The sequence below is a fragment of the Caenorhabditis elegans genome, chromosome V, assembly GCF_000002985.6.
Source record: "Caenorhabditis elegans chromosome V".
In the NCBI taxonomy this organism is placed as follows: Eukaryota; Metazoa; Nematoda; class Chromadorea; order Rhabditida; family Rhabditidae; genus Caenorhabditis; species Caenorhabditis elegans.
In genome coordinates, this window is record NC_003283.11 from 18,146,759 (window position 1) to 18,159,650 (window position 12,892).

The 12,892-nt window shown below is 38.0% G+C and overlaps 1 protein-coding gene and 3 pseudogenes across 4 annotated transcripts; all 4 read left to right on the top strand.

The window, feature by feature from the left end:
- The first annotated feature begins 206 nt into the window (after positions 1-206).
- On the top strand, positions 207-7,638 carry C14A6.16 (annotated as a pseudogene). The gene is made up of 10 exons: positions 207-216; positions 267-359; positions 404-463; positions 509-1,132; positions 1,182-1,341; positions 1,461-2,316; positions 3,466-3,712; positions 5,905-6,186; positions 7,109-7,302; positions 7,357-7,638. Coding segments are annotated over exons 1-10 (2,808 nt in total).
- Positions 7,639-9,097: 1,459 nt separating this feature from the next.
- Positions 9,098-9,420, top strand: C14A6.9 (annotated as a pseudogene). The gene has a single exon. A coding segment is annotated over exon 1 (323 nt).
- Positions 9,421-9,765: 345 nt separating this feature from the next.
- On the top strand, positions 9,766-10,053 carry C14A6.10 (annotated as a pseudogene). The gene has a single exon. A coding segment is annotated over exon 1 (288 nt).
- Positions 10,054-11,119: 1,066 nt separating this feature from the next.
- Positions 11,120-12,856, top strand: clec-48 (C-type lectin domain-containing protein). Its single transcript, NM_075146.4, has 4 exons — positions 11,120-11,363; positions 11,415-11,809; positions 12,278-12,481; positions 12,539-12,856. Exons 1-4 carry the CDS (start codon positions 11,269-11,271, stop codon positions 12,808-12,810), a joined length of 966 nt encoding a protein of 321 aa, NP_507547.1. The 5' UTR covers positions 11,120-11,268; the 3' UTR covers positions 12,811-12,856.
- The last annotated feature ends 36 nt before the right edge of the window (positions 12,857-12,892 follow it).

Sequence of the window (12,892 nt, forward strand, 5' to 3'; positions counted from 1 at the left end):
CTATACTTATACCGGCTGAGACAGCTACTCACGTCACGTTTCCGCTGCAACAAAACTCTAATAACAAAAAAAGAATAGTTTTGATTTTCTCAGACTTTACGTGAAATCAAATATATTTAACGCTCGTTCCACATACACAGAACTCCCTTTTTAATTCATTTCCGAACATTTCTCTTCATCGGTTTTCGTGATTAGAGGTTTTCATGATGAGAATCGGTGAGTTTCATAGATTTTTTTGCTGATCCATATGCAAATTGCCATTTTAGAAATATTATTCATTCTGTGCTCCATTCCACAATCAATTTTTGCAATGGATTATTATCACACGAATTTTGAGGATAATAAAGTTACTGGTGCAGGTATTGTTGAATGTTTTAGAAAATCTAAAAATTGCTTTTTACAGAAAAATCTGTGAATTCCCATTCAATCCAGCTCTATTCTCGTGTTTCTCGAGATGCTAAAAGTTTGTCAATCAAACCAGAAACGTCTCAATTAAGACATTTTCCAGGTGACAAATGGGCGGTTATAATCAGTCGTATTCAAATGCTTTCCCGTATTGCAAATGGTATTTATATACAACAAGAGTTACGCGACAAGTCATTTGTTCCTGATCAATTTATTGCTGAGTTGTTCAATCTTGGAGATTCATTGAGTATTGATGATATAGATGATTCTGATTTAGGCAGTGCTTTGAAGTCTATGGATGGTATGGTTTCTGGAAGTGGAATGGTTAATACAACGGAGAACTATTTATCAAATATTGGAGCACAATTGAAATCTTCAAACATTACGAATAATACTAAACAATGGTTTGAGGATGAGATGTATGCAATTGATTTCCGGAGAATTGGCAATGGAAATTTCAACTCTTCTTTTGTGAAAAAAAAATCGGACCTTGAACACATTCAGAAAGGTTACGAAACTTGTTTTGAGAGGCGGTGCAATATTCACTAAAGCATTATCAAATGCAATGAGCCAATTGAAAACCACAACAGATGATGTGTATCCACTAGTTCAATTATCCGAATTCATTAAGAAAATGCTTCAAGAAAAACAACCGGAAGATGTAGATGTGAACGAGTTTAAGAAATACATTCGCGGCATTTCAAATGCAATTGGAAATGTAAAAAAGGTTTGTACAAGCGGCAGAAATTTTTGAAACTATTGAATGCATATTTCAGGTTCGTAATAGTATTGAAACTATCTTCAAACTGTTAAGTGCACATTTCGAATTAAACAACAATCGAAAGTACACAATTGGATTAGTGGATGGATATAAGGATTTGATTAAACTAAATAGAGACTTGAGTAATCAGTGGTTTGAAGAAAATGAAGTGACAGGTAAGCTGAAAAAACAGTTGGAGTTATTCAAGCCTTTGGAATCTCATTTGATGAATACGGGAAAAGTGATGGAAACGTGGTCGAATGAGCATTTATTGATAGTATCCAATGCAATTCAGAAATACGATCCACTTGTTACTCAGCTACCGATTGATTCGATTAATTCCATTGAAAAGATTACATTGTGTTGCAATTCAATTCCGGAAATCACTGTGAATCTTACAAGTATCCTGGAACTCCGTGATATCGCATCAGATACGGATAAATTGTTTGTTTTGCTCAAAACCAATTCGATTCAACTTTTAAATATGTTGAGTAATGCAACGATTCAAGGATTCTATGAGGAAATCATTGGAATTATCAATCCAGAAGATATGAAGGACATTGACCAAGCGAGGAAAGTGGCTGAGGAAATATTAAAGTATCCAAATTATCAAGAATTAATTCAGTTCAACGATGTCGTATATAATAAGTTAAGCGCACTCTACTTTTCAACCTACCAATCGACAGCAACTAAATCAGTTGTCGTGTTGGGAGAAATCAAGAATAATGCGGACTTGAGACAATTCGTGAATGTGATTAGTTGCTTGGTACAGAGTCGCAATGGTTTGGAGGCGATTCACAGTACGTACGAAAACACAAAAATCTGACACTCATCGGTGAAATAGTGAAAAGGGGTCTGGGATCTGCTTCAACTTCACCGTCCTCTGTATGCCAGGTACTGGAGAATCTCCAGAGCTTACCGGAAACAAGACCCAATATATTGGATACAGTAGGCAGGAGAAGACGTGGTTGTTCAGTACAGTGGCTGTGGGCGCCATGTTCGGATTGTTTCCAGTGATCATTGGAATCAGTACATATGGATTGCGAAAAGTGTTTTTTGCCGCTGGTATGTTGACCTCGTTTACAACATTTTTGATTCCTATCGTGGCAACGATGAATTTCAATTTGTTCCTGCTGATGAGATTCCTACAGGTATTAGTCTCCCCTAATTTTTTTTCGAATTTTTTTGCGGAAAACTAGTAGAGGAATCGGATTCAGCATGTAAAAAAGCTTTAACACCTTAAATTTTATTTAGCTGATCAAAAATTGGAGATTTTGTAGTACTGAAGACAAAATTCCCAAAAATATTTTATATTTTGGTGGGAAATTCAAATTTTTTGAGAATACTATTTTGCCGGGAAATAAAAATTTTCTGAGAAAATTATTTTTCCGGGAAATTAAAATTTTCTGTGAAAATATTTTGGCGGGAAATTAAAATTTTGTAAGAAAAAATTTTGGCGGGATATTGAAACTTTTTGAGAAAATTATTTTGGCGGGAAATTCTTATTTTCTGAAGAAATATTTATGCGGGAAATTCAAGCTTTCTGAGAAAATTATTTTGGCGGGAAATTCAAATTTTGTGAGAAAAATTTTTTGGCGGGAAATTCAAATTTTCTGAGAAAAATTTATGGCGGGAAATTCAAATTTTGTGAGAAAATATTTTGGCGGGAAATTCAAATTTTCAAAAAAAATATTTTGGCGGGAAATTGAAATTTTTTAAGAAAATATTTTGGCGGGAAATTCAAATTTTCTAAAAAAAATATTTTGGCGGGAAATTGAAATTTTTTAAGAAAATATTTTTGCGGGAGACTCAAAATTTTTTTTAGAAAATATTTTGACGGAAATTTGATTTTTCTTGAGAAAATGTTTTGGCGGGAAATTCAAATTTTCTGAGACAGCTAATTTCACTACAAACGGCAAATATGGCAATTTGCAGATGTTTTTTTTTTTAATTTTCGGCAACTTGTGGTTTTGCACATTTTTTTTTGGAAACTTCAGAATTTTTATTTTAATCGGTAAATGCTATGACCGAACTTTCATCTATTTTGAAAAGTCAGTAAATGCTATGAAAATATCTAAAGAAAACGGGAAAAAATTTTCAAAAAGGCACAGTTTTAAGTGTTTCCGTCTTATTAAAAATCCCTTTAAAAACTTCCGGCTAATTGATATCCGGCAAACGGCAAATCGACAATTTGCCAGAAATCAAAATTTCCGGCAAATTCAGCAAAACGGAAACTTGCCGATTTGCCGATTTGCCAGAAAAAATATTTGCCGCTGACCCCTGTACTGTATACCTTCCAGGGAATGTCCTACGCCGGATGTATGCCAGCTGTTGGGGCCATCACTTCTTCCTGGGCATCTCTAACCCAACAGGGACTGTTCATTGCTGCACTGACCACATTCGGGCAGCTCTCCTCAATTTTCTCAATGCCGATTGCTGGGGAGCTCTGCGTTTCTCCGCTTGGCTGGAAGTCTGTCTACTTTCTGCATGCCGCAATTTCAATGGTCGTTTTCTTGGCGTGGTTTGCAGTTTTTACAGATTCACCGAGTAAGTTGTTCAACTTTTTATAAGGTTTTAAAGATGGAGTACCGAAGTTTAATTTTTTAGACCTTTTTATACCCAAAATAGTCCAAAACTACCAAATTTCGTAGTGAGACGTTCTGAAAATTAAAAATAAAAGTTATGGTGGTTCAAAGTTCGGCAAAATCAGGCCCGTTTTTAGCTAAAATCAAATTTTTTTTCCAACTTCTCGGTGTCACAACGTCTGGAACCTATTTCTTATTTATTCATCAACTTTGAATAAATATTGTGGCCTTTGATTGAGCGTTTGCTCGTTGATTTATGTACATTTATGGTCAGTGGGACACAAAATGTAACGTTTATTTGAAGTTGGAAAAAAATTTGATTTTAGCTGAAAACTGGCCTTATTTTGCCGAATTTCGAACCGCCATAACTTTTTTTTTGAGAAATTTTCAGAACGTCTCATTACGAAATTCGGTAGTTTTGGACCAATTTGGGTCTAAAAAGGAAAAGTCTCAAATTTCGGTACTCCACCTTTAATAAAAAAAATTAATTTTTATTGAGACATTTTCAATTTTACGTTCTACAGTTGTTATTACAAATTTCATAAAGTATCAGGTTGTCCCATAAGTTTTTATACTATTTTTTTTTTGAAAAAAATTTATTTCTCTCAAGCGACAAGTAGTACTATTCACACAAGTATTCACCATTAGTGTCCACCACTTGTTGCCATTTACTAGGTAACATCATGATGCCACGGGAGAAGAAATCCGGCGAACGCGATGAGAAGAAAGTGGAGAGTTCAGTTTTGAGATGCTCTTCGTCGTCGAATTGCTTGTCGCGCATGTAGTCACTGAGAGACAAGAACAAATGGTAGTCGGTTGGTGCAAGATCTGGAGAATATGGTGGATGCGGTAAAACAGTCCAACCAAGATCTTGCAGCTTTTGGAAAGTCTTCTTGGCGACATGAGGCCTAGCATTATCGTGAAGAAAATATAGTTTTTCATATTTTCCGTTGGTCTTTTCTGCAACTCGGTCCAATTGGGCACAATAGTAATCAGCAGTGATAGTTTTATTAGTTGGCAACAATTCCCAGTGCACAGGTCCTTGAACACCCCACCAGACACAGATCATAATCTTTTTTGGGTGAAGATCAGGCTTTGGCGTCGGTATTCCTTTCTCACCGATCGGAAGCCATTGACGTTTTCTGGAATGGTTAACATAGAGCACCCACTTCTCATCTCCAGTAACCAGATTGTTCAGCCAATCGAACTTTCGACGAAAAGTTAGAAGTTGAGTACAAACGTTGACCCGAGTGAGCTTCTGTGATGCCGAAAGTTCATGAGGCACCCAAGTTCCAAGTTTTGAAGTAAAACCAAGGCGACCCAAGTGACGTGCAATTGTGCTATGACAACACTCAAGCTTCTCTTCCATTTCACGAAGACTAAGACGAGGCTCTTCCTCCACCAGCTTCACTAGGTCTTCTTCATTTAACTCTACCGGTCGCCCAGAACGTTCTATTTCTTCGAGACTGAAGTCGCCGTTCTTGAACTTTTGAAACCAACTCTTTGCTGTATTATAAGAGAGTGCTCCCTCACCCATCGCACCGCATATGTTTCGTTCCGCTTCCATTGCTGAATGACCAAGACGAAATTCATAAAGAAGAAGCAATCTAACGTCTCGACGTTCAAGTTTGATGATTGTCATCGTGGCAAAGTAGAAATGGATGAAATGAATCTTTTCTGAAAGGGGACGACCCGACCTTGACACGACCTACGATGAAAAAATTTTAAAACTTTCTAGAAGTTTTGGAAAAATATTTGAAAAAAAGTACAAAAACTTATGGGACAACCTGATATATAATTTTCTCAAATATTTCAGAGTCTCTAATATATTTTTAGAAGATTCCAAATTTCCCTAAAAATTTCAAAAGATTCTAGAACGTCTGTGCAAAAAATGGTGGCACAAAAATTTTGGATTTTTGGCAGAATTTTTATGGGATTCCATAGGAAATTAAAAAATATTTGAGATTTTAGCTAAAAGTAAGCCATTTTTTCCAAAACTTTGAGCGGTCATAACTTTTTTTTTCGAAAATTTTCACTTTGAAATTCGGTAGTTTCGGACCATTTTGGGTCTAAAAATGGCAAATTCTCAAATTTCGGTACTCCACCTTTAACTGCCAGTATGGTCTAATCTCGTCTAACACAGTCTAATTCCAGGCACCAACAAGCTGGTAAAGTCCTCGGAGCTTCTCGAAATCCAACGAGGAAAGTCCGACGCAGCAAATGGCAAGCGAGAGGCGACACCTTACCTGGAAATTCTCACAACTCCATCTGTCTGGGGTATATGGATTGGTGCTCTGGGAGATCTTATAGCCGTCCAACTGATTCACATCTACTCACCTGTCTATTTACACGATATTGGAGGCTATTCAGTGGAGAAGACCGGCTTTGCAGCGGCCGTACCGGTGCTGTTTCAGTTTTTCATGAAGCTTTTTGCAGGTGGGTATTCAATTTTGGTCAATTTTGTAGTGGGTGGCAATTGCCGTTCGGCAAATTACAGGCTTGCCAATTTGCTGGAAATTTTCAATTCCGGCAAATTGCCGGTTTGCCAGTTTGCCAGAAATTTTCAATTCCGGCACATTGCCGTTTTGCCGATATGTTGGAAGTTTTCAGTTCCGGCAGATTGTCGATTTGCCGGATATTTTCAATTTCGGCAATTTCCCAGTTTGTCGATTTGCTGGAAACTTTAAGTTCCGGTAAATTGCCGGCTTGTCAAATTTGCCTAAAGTTTTCTATTCCGGCACATTGCCGGTTTGCCGATTTGCCGGGAATTCTCAGTTCCGGCAAATAACCGGATTGCCGATTTGCCGGAAACTTTAAGTTACGGCAGATTGCCTGTTTGCCGATTTGCCGGAAATTTTCAATTCCGGCACATTGCCGTTTTGCCGATATGTTGGAAATTTCAAATTCCGGCAGATTGCCGATTTGCCGATTTGCCGGAAACTTTCAGTTTCGGTAAATTGTTGGCTTGTCAAATTTGCCTAAAATTTTCTATTCCGGCACATTGCAGGTTTGCCGATTTGCCGGAAAATTTAATTTTTGTGAAATTTGGCGATATGCTAATTTGCCGGAAAAAATCGATTGCCGCCCACCCCTGCTACCAGCCTAGAAGTCCTAAGCCTAGGCAAAACCCAAGATTTAGGCCCCAAAACAAAGCGTCGAGATCTGAAAGCCTAAGCCTAAAACCCAAAACCACAGGCCTCTGCCCTACCTAGGCCAGTCCAAGCCTCTTAAACCTCGGGCCCTAAAACAAAATTTGAGGGCTTAAGCCTAGAACTCTAAGCCAACGGAATAGGCCCTAAACCTGGGGTCTCTGTATAAAAGCTTGATCTATCTAGCCTGGTAACTTTTACCATTTCAGGCCACTCCAGTGACCGAATCTCTGGAGTATCTGAGACCACAAAGCTCCGGATCTACAATACAATTGCTCTGGGCGCCAGCGCTGTATTTCTAGCTGCTCTTGGTTTTGTGAAGGAAGGCCAAGGACTGACTGGCCTGATACTCATGACTGTAGCAACCGCGATGTTCGGATTCAATGGTGGAGGTTTTATTAAGGTACTCTACAAATAATTGAATAAAAAATAAAAAATAAAAAATATAAAATTCCAGTGCGCCGCCCTTGTCTCCCGACAGCACAATCATTTTGTCATGGCAAACGTCCAGTTTCTGCTGTGCCTCTCGATGCTTCTCTGTCCAATACTAGTATCATTTTTGCTTCGACACGGAACTATAGCCGAATGGAGATTGGTTTTCTTTGTTCACGCCGGAATTCTTGCAGTTTGTAATCTTATATTTTGTCTGTTGGCCACTGCAAAACCGGCTCCATGGACAGATCGGACGTTGAAGCCATCGGCGTCGAGAAACACACCATTGTATACAATAAAGTATTGATTGGAATGTAATATGAACATTATTTCGAAATCAAAATCTAGATAGCAAATGAATAGAATTGTCCAGCTTTTAAAGGCGGAGTAGCGCCAGTGGGGATTTTGTCTAAGTGCACTTATAATGATCTAAAACAACCGGATATCATAATAAAACTCTCCAAAAAATTATATATTTTTCATAATTTCCGGCCAAAGTTTTGGCTAATTGCCAAAATTTAGAAAAATACGAGCTTTTAAGGAAATTTAAAGAAATGTCGCATGTTTCGACCCCTACAATGTTTTAATACAAATAATTTAAACAAAATTAAAACATAAAAAATGTAGAAAAAAAAAATTTTTTTTTGGTCGATTTCCAAAATTATGAGTGGCAAAAACTGAGTAATTGACACTTTCTGACAGTAAATAAAAAATTCTCAGAAAATTTTTGAAAAGTTTTATCATGATATATGGTCATTTTAGGACCAAAGGAGTGGTTTTTAACAATTTCCCCACTGGCGCTACTCCACCTTTAAGGAAACCATCCAAAAATTAGAGAACTTGAAAGTATATTTACATTGAATTCCAACTGAAGATTTTTAGTTTAAAGGTGGAGTACCGAAGTTTGAGACTTTATTTTTTTAGACCCAAATTGGTCCAAAACTACCGAATTTCGTAATGAGACGTTCTGAAAACTTCTCAAAAAAAAAGTTATGGCGGCTCAAAGTTCGGCAAAATCAGGCCCGTTTTTAGCTAAAATCAAATTTTTTTCCAACTTCTCGGTGTCGCAACGTCTGGAACTAACTTTAATTTATTCATCACTTCTTAATAAATATTTTGGTTTTTGAGTGGGCGTTTATTCATTGATTTAAGTACATTTATGGTCTTTGGGGCACAAAATGTAACGTTTATTTGAAGATGGAAAAAAATTTGATTTTAGCTGAAAACTGGCCTTATTTTGCCGAATTTCGAACCGCCATAACTTTTTTTTTGCGAAATTTTCAGAACGTCTCATTACGAAATTCGGTAGTTTTGGACCAATTTGGGTCTAAAAAGGAAAAGTCTCAAATTTCGGTACTCCACCTTTAATAAAAAAAATTAATTTTTATTGAGACATTTTCAATTTTACGTTCTACAGTTGTTATTACAAATTTCATAAAGTATATAATTTTCTCAAATATTTCAGAGTCTCTAATATATTTTTAGAAGATTCCAAATTTCCCTAAAAATTTCAAAAGATTCTAGAACGTCTGTGCAAAAAATGGTGGCACAAAAATTTTGGATTTTTGGCAGAATTTTTATGGGATTCCATAGGAAATTAAAAAATATTTGAGATTTTAGCTAAAAGTAAGCCATTTTTTCCAAAACTTTGAGCGGTCATAACTTTTTTTTTCGAAAATTTTCACTTTGAAATTCGGTAGTTTCGGACCATTTTGGGTCTAAAAATGGCAAATTCTCAAATTTCGGTACTCCACCTTTAACTGCCAGTATGGTCTAATCTCGTCTAACACAGTCTAATTCCAGGCACCAACAAGCTGGTAAAGTCCTCGGAGCTTCTCGAAATCCAACGAGGAAAGTCCGACGCAGCAAATGGCAAGCGAGAGGCGACACCTTACCTGGAAATTCTCACAACTCCATCTGTCTGGGGTATATGGATTGGTGCTCTGGGAGATCTTATAGCCGTCCAACTGATTCACATCTACTCACCTGTCTATTTACACGATATTGGAGGCTATTCAGTGGAGAAGACCGGCTTTGCAGCGGCCGTACCGGTGCTGTTTCAGTTTTTCATGAAGCTTTTTGCAGGTGGGTATTCAATTTTGGTCAATTTTGTAGTGGGTGGCAATTGCCGTTCGGCAAATTACAGGCTTGCCAATTTGCTGGAAATTTTCAATTCCGGCAAATTGCCGGTTTGCCAGTTTGCCAGAAATTTTCAATTCCGGCACATTGCCGTTTTGCCGATATGTTGGAAGTTTTCAGTTCCGGCAGATTGTCGATTTGCCGGATATTTTCAATTTCGGCAATTTCCCAGTTTGTCGATTTGCTGGAAACTTTAAGTTCCGGTAAATTGCCGGCTTGTCAAATTTGCCTAAAGTTTTCTATTCCGGCACATTGCCGGAATCTAATATTTTGGGCTCTGGTTTAGGCTTGCGCAACATTTTTGACTTCAGACATTGCCTCCTGTGGAATCAAAGAAGGTAAATATGAACACCTCGCATGGATCGGTATGCACAAGGTTGGTCAGGACTGGGTATGGACTGACGGTACCCCATCAAACTACATCAACTGGGCACCAAAGCAGCCTGACAATCCAGGAAAGGAAAATTGTGTGGAGACGGCGCCGGATCTTTCTCACGATAAATGGTATGAGAACTGGAATAACGAAGCGTGCAGCACCGAGATGAGAGCTTATATCTGCAAGAAGGGATCTATTCATGCATAGATATATTGATATGTATACTAATATTTAATAAATTGGTTACACATTTGATACTGTTGAAAATTGAATTGAAAGATGCATGAAGGTATTCGCAAACTATTGTAGTTCTAGGACATTGTTGTACAAAACATTCGTACGCCCAATTCTAGAGTATGGTACAGAAGTCAGTAGCCCATTAAAAAGCAAGACATTAAAGCGATTGAATCAGTGCAAAACTCATTTACAAGAAAACTATATAGTAGGCAAAAAGACAGATACACCCGTACGGACGATCCAGACTATAAAAACGCAACCGAACGCAATGAACTGTTTAATTTATCTTCCCTAGAATCTCGAAGAATGGCTATTGATAGAAAATTCATTAAGCGAATGCTGGCGAAAAAAGTTGATATTGATACAAATAAATTCTTTGAAATTGATAAAAACAACAAAACTCGCACCAAAACAAAGTTCATCTGGGCGAAGTGCAAAACAAAATTAAGAAGGCATTTTTTCGCAAATAGGGCTCTTAGTACTTTTAAAGGTTAGTGTGGTCTAATTGGATATTGTCAAGTCCCAAAAATTGCCTAGTTAGCTGTATTCTTTACCCTCTTCATATGTTTTCTTGCATTGTCTCTCTACTAATCTCAATTTCAGGTGATAATTATACACTTTACATGTCAATTGATTATTATGTATTTCTTATGACTATGTTTCTTTTTATATTGATTGCTTTATTTGATTATGTGTATGTGTTCTATTGGTATTTAATTTTTTACACGATTAACTAATCGTATCAAAATAAATAAATAAATGAAGTCGGCTTGACAGCTTCTCAGATTTTAGTTGTACGCTTAAATTGAACTGAGACCTGGATTTACCAGGGTGCCGCTGTCAGAATTTCCGAATAGTACCAATACCACAGTACAGTACAGTAGTACCACAGTGCCGAGGACCCCAGCTACCGGCCCGGCCAGCACCCTCTAGGAGCAATTTTCGATACTGATCTCTGATTTCTGATTTCCATGTGGTCTGCCTAATCATATTTTGTTCTATGTACCCCGTGCTTCAAGAAAACACTTACTTGGTCAATTGAACTGTTGTCTTATCATAGACGTGTGCTTCCTATTTTTACGGGTTTCTTTCCGGGGTTTTCAGGTTTTATTGACCATTAAAAATTGACTCCGCCTTTATTAAAGACTATATTCCATTATGAACTCTCATTTTCTCTGCTCCATCATGATCAGGTTAACACTACTTCTATTCGGGCTATTGGGAGCCGCCACAGCACAGAACTGTAACACCGGTGGGATTTATAATTCGCAGTTTAATAGGTATGTTTCTTTGATGATGGTTACCTACCTACCTACCTGTCCGTTCTCCAGATGCTACCAATACTTCACCGCCCCCGCTCAATTCTCATTTGCCGAACAGCAATGTAACCTCCTCGGTGGCCACCTTGCCTCCGTCCAGAACGGCCAAGAAAACGCTCTTCTCCAGTCAAATGCAGCCAACTCTTTCAAAAAATCCAACTACTCCGATTACTGGATCGGAGCCAACGATCTCGAGACATCTGGTACCTGGAAATGGACAGATCCATCAGTGACATTTGATTATTCCAACTGGCAACTCGGCGAGCCTCAATCCGGAAGTGATTGTGCAATTCAGGATAAGGGAGACGGAACCTGGTCGGCTATTGGATGTACTTCCTACAGGCCATATTTATGTGTTACTCCTGTTATTATGACTGCCACGTGTCCACCAATCACTACACCCATTCGTAAGTGAACTAAAACATCAATTTGAATTTCGTGCCATTGTGAAATGAAACTCATTTGAAATATTGTCATCACCACGTGGTGTAAGCGTGTCTCATTTAGTCATCATTTCTAGCCTTTTCTGTGTAAAATTCGCGTAGATCACAAGTAGATCACTGTGTATTTATCTCTTAAACCAGAATTCTGTTGTTTTTTTTATTGTGATCAACAAATTCATTATGGTAAACGCGTGAGCTACGCGAATTTTACACAAAAATTGCTAAAACGATGACTAAACGCGCGGTAAGAACATTCCACATAAAAAATATTTCGGAACCCGTTTTGCGTCGAAAAAAACCATAGGAACATACTCTTCAACTCTGACATCAAGACTTAAAAAACCCGGTTGTCAAGGTTCTATTGAACTCAACTGATTACTGCAACAGTAATATAGTCAGCATTGTCAATATTTTAAACCTGCCTTTTTCCAGCAACCACATGCCCTACCCCAGCTCCATGTCCCATTAAACAGTGTGTCCCGTCTTGTGATCAAGGCTGGACCTACTTCTCTCCAACCGACTTCTGTTATCGTGTGTACCATGGTGAAAAGTTTAATGACGCTGAGGCATCGTGTGTGCTGTTGGGAGGACATCTCGCCTCGATTCACTCGCTGGCAGAAAACACTTTTGTGAATAGTGAGTATCTAATATTTTGGGCTCTGGTTTAGGCTTGCGCAACATTTTTGACTTCAGACATTGCCTCCTGTGGAATCAAAGAAGGTAAATATGAACACCTCGCATGGATCGGTATGCACAAAGTCGGTCAGGACTGGGTATGGACTGACGGTACCCCATCGGACTACTTCAACTGGGCTCCAAAGCAGCCTGACAATCCGAAAAAAGAATTCTGCGTGCAAACTGCTCCCGATCTTTCTCATGATAAATGGTATGAAAACTGGAACAATTTGGAGTGTAATGAAGTGATGCGGGCTTATATTTGCAAGAAGGCTTCGATTCATAATTAGATAATTGTTGTTAGTAGTACAATTTCAAGATAAAACTAAGCTTTTTAACACCCTGCTTTTAAATAATTCAAGCAACAAAAAA